This window comes from Centrocercus urophasianus, unplaced genomic scaffold (genome assembly GCF_019232065.1).
Source record: "Centrocercus urophasianus isolate 14NV4802_14NV808 unplaced genomic scaffold, USGS_Curo_1.0 seq_12, whole genome shotgun sequence".
NCBI classification, from domain to species: domain Eukaryota; kingdom Metazoa; phylum Chordata; class Aves; order Galliformes; family Phasianidae; genus Centrocercus; species Centrocercus urophasianus.
This window is the reverse complement of record NW_024884364.1, coordinates 67,132,533-67,147,945: the sequence shown is the minus strand read 5'-3', so window position 1 is coordinate 67,147,945 and position 15,413 is coordinate 67,132,533. Positions and strand designations below refer to the sequence as shown.

The 15,413-nt window shown below is 37.9% G+C and overlaps 1 protein-coding gene across 3 annotated transcripts in view; it reads right to left on the bottom strand.

Moving 5' to 3' along the window:
- The window catches only part of TMTC4 (transmembrane O-mannosyltransferase targeting cadherins 4), a 56,506-nt gene that overhangs the window by 27,983 nt on the left and 13,110 nt on the right, over window positions 1-15,413 (bottom strand). For all 3 annotated transcript variants that reach the window (XM_042809755.1, XM_042809756.1, XM_042809757.1), the window contains exons 5-6: window positions 14,411-14,498; window positions 3,673-3,770 (exon numbers count right to left, since the gene is read on the bottom strand). In XM_042809755.1, coding sequence (XP_042665689.1) covers window positions 3,673-3,770; window positions 14,411-14,498 — 186 coding nt within the window. The remainder of the gene's footprint in view (window positions 1-3,672; window positions 3,771-14,410; window positions 14,499-15,413) is intronic.

The window sequence follows — 15,413 nt, the reverse complement described above, 5'->3', positions numbered from 1 at the left end:
TTACATGGAGATTAATAACGTAAGAATCTAACTGGAAAATACATTCAGCCTAGAAGCAATCTTTTTAATATATGATTTATCCTTTCATCCCTTTGACCCTTGTCCCTTAACACAAGAATAAATACCATCATCTTAGCAATGCAAATAAATCCTAGCAAACGAATAAAAAATCCAGATCAAATAAAAATTCTGAGTCTTCTAACTCAAATAATTACAGAATCACAAGTCAGAGGGATTGGAAGGGACCTCTGGATCATAGTCCAACCCCCCTGCTAAAATGGGTTTTCAAGAGTAAGTTACACAGAAAAGTATCTAGGCAGGTTTTGAATATCTGAAGAAAAGAGTCCACAGCCTTTCTGGGAAGCCTGTTCCAGTGCTCTGTCACCCTCAAAATAAAGTCTTTCTTTGTATTCAGGTGGAACTTCATCTGTTCCAGGTTGCGTGTTACCCCTTCTCCTGTTGCTGGACACCACCAAATTGTTTTTGTTTTTGTTTTGAACTGAGGAGCCCAGTCCTGGTTACAGTACTCCAGATGTGGCTCACCAGGGCAGAACAGAGGGGGTGAGAACCTCCCTCGACCTGCTGGCCATGTTCTTTTCAATGTACCCCAGAATACCATTGGCTTTCTTGGCTACCAGGGCATACTGCTGGCTCATGGCCAATGTGTTGTCCACCAGAACACCCAGGCCACTCTGCAGTGGGTCAGCCCCTAATCTGTACCGATGTGTGTAGTAATTCTTCCTCAGGTGTAGGACTCCACACCTGCCCTTGTTGAACCTCATCAGCTATGCCCAGCTCTCCATCCTAAGTCTCGCTGAATAGCAGCACAGCCTTCTAGTGTGCCAGCCACTCCTCCCAGATTAGTATCATCAGTAAACTTGCCCTTCATACAAGTCATTGATGAAGATGTTGAACAAGATCAGACCTAGTACTGACCTCTGGGGAACGCTGCTAGCTACAGGGCTCCAGCTAGACCCTGTGCCACCGACCAAAACACTCCGAATTCTGTCAGTTATCCAGTTCTCAAGTCACCTCATTGCTCACTCATCTATCCCACACTTCCTAAGCTTAATTGCAAGGATGCTTTGGGAAACAGTGTCAGAAGTCAAGGTACACAACACCCACTGCTCTTCTTTCATCCACTCAGCTGGTCGTGACATCACAGAAGGCTATCAGGCTAGTGAAGCCATGTTGACTATTCCTGATAATCTTCTTTTCTTTGACTTCCTTGGAGATGACATCCAGAATAAACTGCTCCATTACCTTCCCAGGGACAGAGGAGAGGCTGGCTGGTCTGTAGTTTCTTGGCTCCTCCTTCTTGCCCTTCTAGACATTGTCTTTCCTCCAGTCCTCAGGCACCACTTCAATTCTCTGTGACCTTACAAAGATAGTAAGAGAGCAGAATGGCAAACATTTCTGCCAGTTCCTTCAGCACATGGGTGCATCCCTTTGGGTCCACGGATTTGTATATGTCTAGTTTCCCTGCATGACCCCTGACCATGTCCTCTTTGATCAAGGGGGTTTCCCTTTCCCCAGATTCTCTCTTACCTCCAGGGTCCAAGATTCCCAAGGAACAGAGACTCAAGCAAGAGAAGGCATTTGGTATCTCTGCCTTCTCAGTGTCCTTCGTCACCACAGCATCCACCTCATTCAGTAGCAGACCCATATTTTCCCCAGTCTTTCTTTTGCGACTTACATACCTAAAGAAGCCCTTGTTGTTGTTCTTGACCTCCCTTGCCTTCCTTGTTGCATCCCTGCATGCCCTGACAATGTACTTACACTCCTGCCAAGTGGCCAGACCCCTTTTTCACATACCATAAACTTCCTTCTTCCATTTGAGTTTTTCCATAAGCTCCTTTGCTCATCCATGGGGGACTCCCACCAGCTTTGCCCGACTTCTTATTCTTAGGAATGCACAGATCTTGAGCTTGGAAGGAGTGGTGCTTGAATGTCAACCAGTTCTCCTGGGCCCTTATCTCCCAATGCTCTAATCCATGTGAATCCTCCAAGTAGGTCCTTGAATGGGTCAAAGTTGCTTCTCCTGAAGTCCAGGGTTGCATTCCTACTTATTACCTTCTTTCTTCCATGTAAAATCCTGTATTCCACTGTCTCATGGTCACTGCATCCAAGGCTGCCACCAACCTTTATGTTCCCAAACTGTCACTCCATGTTTATAAGAACAAGGTTCAGCAACACACCTATTTTCACTGGCTCCTCCTCTACCACTTGCACCAGAAAGTTATCATCCAAGCACTGCAGGAACTTTCTGGACTGTGTGTGTGCCTGGCAATGTTCCTTTTCCAGAAAATATCAGTGTTGTTGAAATCCTCCGTGAGAACGGAGCCTGAACTCATGAAACTAATGTCAGATGTCTGTAGAAAGCCTCATGAACTTCCTCCTCCTGATCAGGCAGCCTGTAGTAAACACCCACAGTTATGTCATCCATGTTAGTCTGCTCCTCAGATCTCATCCTTCGGCTCTTCGCCCATTCATCACTCATCCTTAGGCAGATCTCAAAACATTCCAGTTGTCTGCTTACATAGAAAGCAACTCTACCATCTCGCCTTGCTGGCCTGTCTTTCCTAAAAAGTACATAGCTGTCCATGACTGCATTCTAGTTATGCAAGCTGTCCTACCATGTCCTAATGATCACAATAGGATTATGGTCCTGCGACCACACATAGATCTCTAATTCCTGTTTGTTTCCCAGGCTGTGTGCAATGGTACACAGAAAAGAAAAGGGAGTTGAGGATGCAAGTTTCCCTAGAGGGATGGAATTAACTTACACCATTAGAAGACATAATCACAGAATGTTTTATGAATATTTCTTAGGTTATCCTCACATATGTCCTCACAAATACCTTTGAAAAAGTGCATCAGCCTGCAAATGTCTGTCTGAAAATAATGTCCTACAGGAAGATGGTTTCAGTGATTTCTTCTACAATTTTTTTTTCTAAGAAGGACAAGAATGTCCTTGCTGCAAATAGTTCTTCTGATTCTGTTGCTTTGTTTTATGTCAGTTAAAGCACCAAATTAGATTTACTTATACAGATATACAACTACATAAAAGGTATAAATCACAGGTGCAGCATTTCAGGTAGCTTACTGGATCCCTCAAAATGGAGCATCTTCACTTAAGTAACAGAAAGCTAGAGGACAATGAATTTGAAAAGTAACTGTGCCTGTTTGCATATACAGTTCCTTAAATAGGGAACAGAAAGAAAAGACTCAGCGTTAGAAATAAATAATGACCCTACTTCTAATCAGAATGTTCAAAAAAAAGTGAGAAGGTGGAGCTTCTAAAAATACTCTCCTCCAATTACATCTCTGTTCATGGCCTTCAAGAGAGGCCTGTAGATTCACCATCTCAACAATTATACATTGAAAAACAAGGCCAATGAACATGGACACACAGTGAAACTAACACTGCTAATCTTTCAAGTTTTGCAAGAAATTAACAGATACATGCAAACTGCTTACAAAAGATAAAATGAATTTACAACATATGGGCTATGGAGACACAACCAATACAGCTCTATTAGAATATTGCTAGTTTGCTGAAGAGAACAAAAAGGTACGTGATTAGTTGTGGAGAACATTCATCTTTGTACACTTTACAACTGCACCTGACAGATGCTGAGGTCAAAATTCAGTCAGTAAGAGGATTCTTACCAGTATTGTAATTCCTTGCTCTTTGCACAGCATGGCTATTGCACCTAGGAAAACACTCACCAGCACCCAGAATACAGAAAAATTATGTCCTTCCTTATCTGTCAAAATAAAGCATGTCATAATATTAGGTATATACATTTAAAAGTTAAAGTTAGAAATCAGAATATTAAAAAAAAAAGAAGAACAAAGAAATAAAAGGAAAACCAGCATTTAATCTCACAAGATTTCCTGTTAGTCAAAATCTAGTTACGTAGACTTGAAAAGCATGAGGTGCCTCCTGTAATATGCTGGCATTTATCCATTTATTACAGTCTTTTTCTCTTCTCTGAGACATTAGAAATCTTCCCATTTGCTAGATGTCTTAGCCAGACTAATTAGAATGGCAGAAGCTTCACACAGTTTTCACAATCTATCATCTGCAAAGGTTAATTCCCAAGACTTGGATCCATTTATCTTCCTTAGCTACAACTCTAATATTACTGGCTACTCTTTTCCAAGCTACCACAGGAACATGAAGTTATTTCTAATGGTTACATATGAAGCAGCACCACACACACAAACTCCTTCAACAGCAGTCTAATCTACACAGGCACAATGAGTCGCTTTTCCAGGGCTGCTGCATTTAGCAAGTGCTTCATGCCATTTCATTAGCACTACCACAGAATGCCACAGAGCTCAATAATTCCAGCATCTGAGCAGAGAAAGAGTTTTACGACTGGGTGAAGAACTGTGGGGTTAAGAGATCAAGAGATCAAGATCAACAGCTTCTAGTCAAAGAAAGAATCTTTAAAGACCACACCATGTAGCTGCTTTTGGGTTCTACAAGCAGGCATTTCTGAGATTCATATAACAATAAGCCTTACTACAGTCACGGTATTATTGCACACACAGTACATGGGTACTTCACATAAAAACATATCTGTCACAATCTCTACTCCACAGGTTAAAGCAACAGAGGGAAGCACTCAGCTTATTCAGAGACGTATTCTTGATTCAAGCAACATGGGCTCTATAGGCAACACAAGAATCCACCTTTCATTTGGCCTGTGAAGAAACAAAGCTGAACTCTATATTCATTGAGTGAACCCCTTTTTAATATATTTTCCTTGATCTCTAGAGTCGTGCTTTCCTATTGTTAATGCAGGTTTGACCCTCAGTACTTAGTCTGAACTATCATAATGTTCTACAGAGATGACAAATGACAGAAATAAGATCTCATTCACTAGAAGTAGGCACCTACATCTGAGAACAGAACAGAACAACATAACAGAACACTAAGTGTAGTTTCTAATTGGTTGAAAGAGAGAGACCCCTTTAGGGATCTAGTTACCTACCTAATTCAAGTTCAGAGAAGTAGCTATTGCTCTTCACTGATGATAAAGTGAAACTAGTATACTAACTTAGATGATGTTGGTGAGTAAGATACAATCGCCACAAGTATGAAAAGGACCTATTGATATTGGTCTCATTTTGGGGCAGAGTATTTTTGCAGAAGATAGTAAAAGTTATGAAGAATAAGTTTTGAAGTTGCTTCTAGCATTCCTTTCTTACCTAAGACTTAAAAGCTTAAACTGAGTGAATATTAAGATGTTTACAATTTATCTTCGAAATAAAATATAGCAGGCATATGTTTCTTCAACCTCCATCTCAAATTACATCCTTATAGTTGAGGTAAGAGTAGACGTCAGAGGTGCAGATGTCAAATTGAAAAGAAAGCCTTCTAAAGGAAAGAAGTCGTATACATCTCAATGACAACAAAACAAAACATGAAATACAAAATATATAACAGCTGAAGAAAAGTTGTAGTGACAAGAACAAAAAACGCAATGAGGAGATCCCAGCTGACATCAAATGCACAGAACATGTTTCATGTATGCATGCAATTCATGGAGAACAAGGCTTCAAAATTCTCTCTATAAGCATTGCTAAGAACAAAAAGTATCCATCCTAAATATATCCCTTGAAGACCTTTAAACTCTTCAGATTGCTTGCAACTGTCCATCCAGTCTTTGAAATGTGCTTGTTCCAAATGTAGAAAGAAAGTAGCCGGCAGAATGTGAAGACAGAAGGCAAACTATGAGCACAAAACAACAATCAGCCTTCCTAGTAAGTGTAAAAGAGAGAACAGTAAAGCCAATGGATTTCAAAGAGGTTGCTGAAGCATGCTTACTTCAGGTGGGAGATTTCTTTCAAGAATTAAATTCTGGAAGAGAGAAGCTGGGACATTTGAGCATTTCCCAGAGAAGTGAAGCAGCATTCAATGCACAAATAAAGATTATGTTAACACGGAGTATGGTAGAAAGTATGTACAGCAAGAGATCAAACTCAGCAATTCACAAATGCTTTGATGATTAAGCGTAAAAAGCAGCAGGGAGAAAAGAAAGGTCAAATTATCAAGGACAAGTGTAACAACAGCACACTAATAAAGCATTAAATTCATAAAGGCCACATCACAAAATGAGAAAATACAATGTATGTAAAGAACAAAACCACAATCCCATAGATATTCTAGTAAGAAAAGCAGCAAGGAAACAGTTATTCAGCTACTTGGTGAGAGAGAAAATGGGGGACAATGCCAAGAAAATAGAAGTGTTCTGTGCCTTTTTGCTCCATTTCTCACAAAGAGGTCAGAAGAGTTGCAGTCAGATGACTTTCACAACATCGACAGAAAGGGAGCAAGAACAGAAGCAAAGCAATGAACTACAAGGCACAGAATTTATAGAGAAAATAATCTGCTTTAAATTATACCTATTGATTACATTTACTCCAAATAAGAGTAATCTCAACTGATACCTCTGGGACATCATGCAAAACAGGAGATTCCAGAAGCTTGGAATTAACATAAAAAAATAAAATGTCTGCATCCTACCACTAAAGAGGAAAATGGAGAGGAAAAAAAGAGATAAGGAATCAAAGCCAAGCTGACAGGTCAAAATTGTCCAGAAAAAAAACCCAAACAGACGTAATATTTTCTAGATGAGTCTCCAAAACATCAAAGAATATGGCAACTGTTTTCTGAAGACACATATTAGCCATTTAGAAAAAATTAAGTATAATTTCTGACTTGGAAAGTAAAAAGCAAACCTGAATAAAAGCAAACTTTGTCTTCAGGAAGACATGACAATTCTACTGGAAAGAGTGTGAAATAACCCAGAGAATACAGGGGCTGGATGACATTATTACAGAACAGATCCAAGTAACAGTTATAAAACTACTCTAAGATTCTAGGTTACCATGAAGAATGGAAAGATACGATCTGGATTGGATCTTTCTTTCATGTAGCTTTTCTCATTAGATATTTTTAATCAGAATATTCCATCATTCAAATTTTAAAGTCTCAAAGTGCTGCCAGGCTATAATGATGGGGAAATGTATTAAGGAGAACTCAGAATTCATTTGACAAACCTGAGGAACGATCTTGGGAAAAAAATGATAATTGAATGCCATTCAGGCACACATTCAAAGCTGTACAGAAACAGACTTGTCTTCTTGTGAACATTCCAAGCCTCAGATGCCAGCAATGTCTCAGCATGTATGGTGTAGCCAAGCTTGAGTATGAAGTCTCAAAGACAGTCAAAGATGGTAAACAAAAAACAATTCCATAGATACAACATCAAAAAGAGGAACAAGCATCAATACTTCCTTCCCAAAACCATAATGTCAGTTCCTTTAGTTTCTTCATCAGTCTCAACAAGTCAATACAGTCATATACAGAACTGTAATGGTATGAAAATTAATCAATTTCTGATTAAACTTCAAAGAGATAATTTCAATTATGAAAGGCATTATCTTGTGCTTGTTCCTTGTTAAGTGTGCACAAATAATCCCCATATCCTCACTGCAGAAATCTCAGTGGTAAACTAGAATTGAAAAATAGATATGAAGCATTCAGAAATGCCTTCAAGCAATTTTTAACAGTGATTTGCAAATGTAAAGCACTGCATTAAGTGCTAATTATTATTATATGACACACATATGCCAACAGAAGTAATCAGTATAACAAAGCACATTCCCCTAATACAGTGCCGCTTCCCACCAGAAAAATCTTGTGTCAGAAAATGAAACCAATCTTTGGTTGGCACCTGTGCCTAGTTGAAACTGGTACACCATATTGTGAGTGGGCACTGTGCCATTAACAGATGGACAGGACTGTAAGCATGCCAAGTAAACAGGGTTTTTTTGGTTTTTTGGTTTTTTTTTTTTTTTAAGCTGGAAAAAATAGTGTTTCTATACCAACACAAAAAAGAGTTTCCAGATGACCCTGCCTGAAGAGTACATGAAGTCTGAAAGCTGAGGAAATCTGAAGAGATACCTGCCTAAGCCATGAAGGCACCTATACTCATGCTGCAGGACTTCAGTAAAAGCATCTCTAGGGAAATTCTGCAAAACAAAGAGTTTTACGATGTGGAGTTGACTGATACTAAATATATGACCTATACTCCTTCAACTCTGCCTTCCTAGATGCTAATCCTATTTATTGAAAAACCTCACTCAGCATTGTCCTAAATCCACAAATCAATGAAACAAGGTTCCTCAAAAGATCAGGGTATGAAGAAAAGTACAATATGTTTAGAGTATCAAGCTTAGTCTTACTTTTAAGTCAAGCTAGTAACAGCAAAGCAAAAGAAAATCAAGGAACAATTATCAATCCAAACATTCAGGCGTTCAGCATTCCCTCCTTCAAACCAACTGAGCAGCTTAGGGCTTAGACAAGTGACAACTTTGAGCAGTTTAATAAGTCACCATGCTCAAGTGAAATGGTGTAACTGCTCCTGTGAAAGTGCCATCTCATTCGAAAATTGAAGCAAAATCAATTATGATAAGCTTTTAAAGGAAGTTTTATTTTTCACTGAAAAATTACACATGCTTATATATATACCCTGTTGATGTGCATTGCCTGGAGGGACAGTAGCTTCCAGCTGAACATCTACAAATACTCATTTAACCCTAAGACTTCCCTGCTTGCACATTGCTGTACAAGGGGAAAGAATTACTTGAATTACTTAGTCTTAGAAGATCAACTAAGAATCTACTGCTAGGATTAACTTAAGCCTGAGATCTTTGTGTTTCCAGTTTTCTGAATGTATGTACTACTGCAATGCAGCTCAGCCATTCACGTAATAACAAAACAGGAGCACTAAAATGCTGTTCCTAAACATCTCTATGTACCTCAAAACTTACTAGGCAGATGTTACAGTAGAGGGATTGTCTATCCTCATCTATCCATAAATTAAACCATCTTGGAGAAGAAAAATTCAGCCCTTAAAAAAAAAAAAAAAGCAGCAGCAGCTATGATTTCTCATTTTCCATATACAACTCCTTCTTCCCAATGTGTTCAAACATGAACAGCTGGGCACACAGTTGGAAAATCAGGGCCCAAATGTTTAACAGAAGTAAGTGCTTCTTGACTAGCTGCAAAACAGCTAACAAATTCTCCCTTTATCTTAACAGCACTCTTTCACATAGAAGACTTGAACATTTCCAAACTAACAAAAAAATAAAAATAAAAAAATTCGTAATATAAATCTTCAGTCTTAACTACAGTCTACCAGTCTACTCTGCACATTTCATTATATCAGCAATGAACTAGTAGCTGATAAATGGGAGACTACATAGAACAAAACAGAAACACACAACCGGTACAAAGTCATTTTTAGAAGTTATAGCATACAAGCAGTTGTTCCCCTATTTAATATCCATGCCTGGTGTCACTCACACGAAGTAAATATCACAAACTCATCATTTTACATTACTCAGAACACTAATGGAGTTGCCAAATAAATGCACTGGATCACTGTCAAGGCTGAAGACAAAGGAAGGCAAAACCTAACCTACCTAAGCTGTCAGCTCTTGCTGTCTCCAAAGCCTATGCAGTGGATTTGCCCCCATAAATACAATTTTTAAACAGTAGAATAGAATGAGAACAACAGATTAGTTCCTTGCAAACGTGTTAACCTGTCAATTCTGGTAACAACAAAAACTGTGTATTAGAAAAAAAAGTAAAAGATTTTCAGAATTTCAGTGAATATAATTATAGCCTACATAGTGAAATGCTGAAGAAAAAAGTAATAAAAGTAATGCTACAGATTCAGGCTGAAGTAAACTTTCTGCCCCAAAATCTACCAAGCCACAAATAAACCACATCAGGTAAGCAAACTGCAGTACATCTTGGGCTTTACAAAAGTCATTTTCCTTTGGAAGATTTCCAGACTGATAACTTCCACTTCTCGAATCTCTTTATTGCCATCAGAATTATTTACACTTCCTCACAGTACTCCTAAATCCATCCCAGACATTTTTATGATCCCTCACTCTCAAGCCAAAAAAACCTAAACACCCTCTGTTCATTCACTTAAGATCGCTTGAAAACAAACACTAACCAGTCTCTTTTCTGTGACTTTTGTTAGAGAAGACTTCAACAATGACAGTACAACAACTAAGCCCATGTTAGCAGAAAGGATTTCTGGAACCCACCTGGACACAAAACTTACTTTGCCTTGCTGCAAGAACAGGTGTGTGCTTTGTGAATGTCTGAGATGACCTGTCTGACAGCATTGGGATGCTGCTTGGACTGTATGTTACTGAGGATGAAACTATACCCGTATCATGAACTCAGGCTTTTCAATCTTTGTTTTAGTCTGACACTCAAACTTCATCATTAAATGCAAACTAGTTTCAAACATTTTTTGTTAATTGTATTCTAAATGCATTACAAATGCAGTCTATAAATGCTGAAAGGCTCAGATTTGCACTTTCTTTTAAATAAACCAAAAAAAACCATGATACCATGCATTTTTTAATAACAATTTTTAAAAAATCCCTTTTTGATATTTTTCCTCCTCCTATTAAACAGCTCATCAACTACGCTATGCGTGTGACAACCAAATTCAGAAACAAGAGCAGAGGCAGTTTACCCAGGATTTAAGGTCATGCCTGCCAATGATACATACAAATCTAGCAAGATAAAATAAAATGGGAATGCTGGAACAAATTGCTAGGTATCATTTTTCTGGGGTATCTTCATGAAGATGCTGTATATAATTAGAAACATAAGCCTGATGTAACAGAATGCACAGAAGGTTTTTTGGTTGTTTTCTCTCCCCTCATGATAACTAAATATAAATAAATAAATAATATAAATAATAAAAATAATAAAAAATATAAATAATATAAATAAAACTCTCCCCTCATAATAACATAAAGGCTACTCTACAAAGATTAATGAGCATCTTGGTCTGATCTAGAAAGTGATGCAGTAACAATTGTTTACTTGGACTAGAACTAACAATGAGCATTGGCAGTATTGCAGACTCTGAATCTTGTGGATAACTATGATTTGCCAACAGAAGGAAAACATTCTGAATCCTGAGAAAAGAAATGGTATTTTCTTTGTGATATGTTAGAATCATAGAATTACAAAGGTTAGAAAAGACCTACAAGATCATCCAGTTCAATCGTCCACCTATCACCAATAGTTTTTAATAAACAACTGCTTCCCTTACAGCCATTACTATAAAGACACTACTATCTACAGCAGACAACACATGAGGAGCCTGATACATTGGACCAACCTCCTTGTTCAAAAGAAGAAAAGAGATTGTGTGGTCAGAAAGTAGAACTGGTGGTGGTTGTTGTTGGTGGGGTTCTGCTAGTGGATACACAGGAACAGTGGAGAAATGGACTGCCAGCAGGTGGGACTGGGACAAGCTGGTGGAATGGGCTAACATAAGGCTCATGGAATTCAAAAACAGCAGCATGCTTCAGATCAGTCTGGGGACTGCCTAGACAACAGGTTTGCAGAATAGGACCTGGAGTTCCTGACTGACAGCAAACTGAAGACAAGTCAGCAGTGTTTTTGTGGCGATGAAAAAAAGATAAATGCACAGTGTGCTATATAAGCTACAGCATATCCAATGGGTGAGTGAATATGGTTTTCCTCTGTGTTCAGCTCTTGTGAGGCTACATCCAAAGTACTGTGTTCACTGTTGCGTCCAATGAAAGAGATGCATCAATAAGATGGAAATTCAGTAAAGAATCACTAAGGTGGTTAGGAGACATAGAAGTATAACATATGAAAAGAAGCTGAGAGAATTGGTTCTCCTATCATTCTCCCTTTAGAGAAGGCTGAAGAGGATCCAACTTCAGCCTTCAGAGACAGACTTCTCTGAAGGGAAAGGACAGGATGCAATTGCAAGGCCTAGTAAACCAAATTATAACTGAACGTAAGGGAAAAAAATCTTCATACGAGGGCAGTTAAACACTAGAAAGGTTGCTTAGTGAGGCTGTGGAATTGCCTTGGGTTTTTCTTACAGCTCATCTGTTTAAGGACCTGAGCAACCTGACGTACAAAGCTAGTCTTGTCTTAAGCTGTCAGAGCAGAGATGACCTTCAGAGTTTCCTTCAGAGCTAAATCTCTCTACAGTCTATGACAAAAGAAAGTTAGGTTGCTCCACTTCAGCACCTACCTGCCTGTACTTTTCCCCAACTAAAGTGGCAAAGGAAACATATTTTATGTTATAAGCCCAGCTTTTGTAATCTTCTATACAGCTAAGAGTTTCAAGCACCTCCAGAAGGCAATTGCAAGTTCCTAACCTAAACCACCCCTCTCAATGACCATCAAAACAAGCCCATCTCTTTTGAATGACTACACAAAAAGAGCATGGAGAAAAGGCTTTTAAGTTGCCTGCCCAAGTTGGCTGCTGAAGATCACAGTAGGGAAACCTGAACTCAGTAAAATTTGAGAATCCGCTCGTAATGGACACAAGATGAAATGCAGCTGACTTAGGAGGCTAAAGATCAAGCTTGTGGAAATACTGCTAGCAGTCAATCTCATCTACCTTTCTGTTCAGAAATTATTATTTTTATTATTATTGTTTTTACAGCAAGGCACATCTCAGATGAGAAATAAATCCTGACTTTGAAGTGTTTGGGCCATTTTCAGACCTAAAAATTTGTAAGATTCAGATTAAGTAACCTGAAGGGTGGACTCCTCCCTTTAGCTCCATGTAAGATCTGCCAAAGACATTATTATGCTCTCCACAGTGCTGGATGATATAAATTTTTCATTCTCTCATTTATGAGATGCAAGATATGATCTGCAAGACCTGAAATTGTCACAAAGAAGGAACTACATGTAACCTGGATAAAAATTTTTAGGCACAAAGAATTATCTGAGAGAAAATCAGGCAATGAAGGTGATAGTAACCACTTAAATGTGATCTGGAAAACAAAAGGCGCAGTAGTGTTGGCAGACCATAGTTTTCCTTAACAAATCTGAGTAAGAGATAGCATCCAACAAAACAACTAAGTAATTCTTACTATCTTGACTTCACACTGTTTTGTTTACATCAGTGACAAGAACTTTAATACTAGAATACTTTTGAAACTACACTGACTTAAAATCATCAGATTAGCCTTTGAAAGTTGTAAAACCACTCAGAATATCCCCAATCAGAGTACACATCACATTCTAAATAATTCCTGAGATATCCTCCATCTCAAAACTATTTGAAAGACTGCACTCTGGAACTTGGCTCTTGAGCTCTTCAAACAAAAATTATTACCCCAGCCATATCAGCATACCTCTACCAATAAACAAGAAAGCCAGTATTTCGTCTGATTTACTCTGGTGCTGACAGAAGAAATATCCAAAGCACAAACACAGCCAGTTAAAACAGGTGAGAAAAAAGTAAATGAACAAACATGATCCCAAGGCCCATTCTCATCAAGACATGATTTCAGTTGAAAACTGAAATGTATGCAGAGGAAAAAAAAACAGACAGAAGTGAACAGGAATTACCACAAGCATAATCTGAAGTGACCAAGTTAAACTTATGATATCAAGTGTAGTAGAAATAAGTAAAGTAGTTCTAAGGAGTGTAAGCTCAACTAACAGGGTTATTGACAGCGTCTTAGAGCTCACAGTGCACCAGCTTACCTTCCCTCTCCCCCCCCACTACTCTAAACCCTGCAATCCCATTACTGTGTTGTTAATCTGGACCATTTTCAACTGCAGTTAAACGTTATAGACCATGCCTTTTGAACTGATGCAGTACAAGCCCGCTGTAGCACAGCTCTTCATGTGTTCACCAAATGATTCCACTATTATTGCTGCTAGAACACATCTGGAAACCAAAATGCCTATTCCGTACAGTTTTTCATAATAAAAAATTGATGTATTTTTGTGTATTAATTCAAAAATCCCAAGACAATTCCTTCAAATCACTGTTTGAACTGCCAACTTGCATTCAGGTCAAATAATACAACAGATCTAAAATCTCTGTTGAAGGATTTTTTCATGTTAAAATAACACAGTTGTCTTACAAAAATCCTATGAATAACACTATAATCAACATGCATACACCAGCACTTGCATATTGCTGGAAATCAGAGGGCTTACTCATATGAATAAATCTTTATTAAAAATAACAAGTGAGGTTTCTAAAGTTCATTTCCATTTAAGCCATTCCAACACAACAGCATAAGTACACTATAACACCGATAATAGAAATGTACAGGTTTAATTTCTTTCTAAAATACTTCTTAAAATATTTTATATGCTTCTGTACAATGAACTATTTAAAATATCAGCCCCATTACAAAACATTTGTTTCTGCAAATAAATTATTACTGTTTAACAAGAATTAGGGACAACATACCTTGGTTCTGCTATACTTCACTTTATGAATACAGATAACACAAAACATAAAATTAAAGATAAATAAAATGCAATGCTTACTTTCTCTAAACGCTTTACAGTAGCCAAGGAATGACAACAAAAAGAACAGGGCACATAGTAGATCTGCTCTGCCAACAATCCCTGCAACCTTAAAAAGACAAGAAAATAAATAATATTACCAGATTTTATTCTTAGAAAACTTGACATAAAGATACATACGTATACAAAGTGAAAGTATGAAACCATTGCTGTTAATATCTCTTTCTTTTTCTTTAAATCTTGTTTGCTCAGCTAGTGATACCTAATTTTTCCAAGCAGTGTCATAAGTTTTACTGGATGTTGCTTAGTAATAAATAGGTAAATGATTTAGCTTAAATTTATGAAATACTGCTACTTTTAAGAAAAAAACATGACTTCATTTAAGAAAATGCAGACTACCCCATTCCATCAGATTTTTAGATTACAATGTTTTTCAGTAGAACTCTTAGAAGACTTCAATCCCTACAAAATCAGAAACTCTGCTGAAGTACAAATCGAGACTACCTACTTTTAGAACACAAGGCAGCCTTCAAATTGCAGTCTGAATACTCCCAATGAAGAAATAATTTTCAGCCTGCTGGAATGCCATCTTCCAGCAGCTTTTGGTGTTGTATTACTTGATTACACTAGAGTTACCTGCAGCTTCATCTTGTAACAGAAGCTGTAGTAACGCAGAATAAAATCAGAAACTCATCCTGGGACCTCTGCACCAAACTATTTAAATTAAGACCATTCTTGGGACCATCAACAAGCTTTAGTTCAAGGAATTAACCTGCGTTTACAATCGCTTAGACAAGTGATTGTGACACATTCTTGGATCTTCATTCTGACTTAAAAAAAAAAAAAAAAAAGTCACAATGTGCCATGAATTTTCTAGGGGAAATCATAGCACAGTGGGGTGGCAGGAGACTGAATAAGCCCAGAAGTTCAGACCTCACTGGAGAAAGCACCCTGAGCAAGGAACTTGGAAAGACTGCTTTTGTTTTTTTGGGTTTTTTTTTTTTTTTTTTTTTTTTTTTTTTTT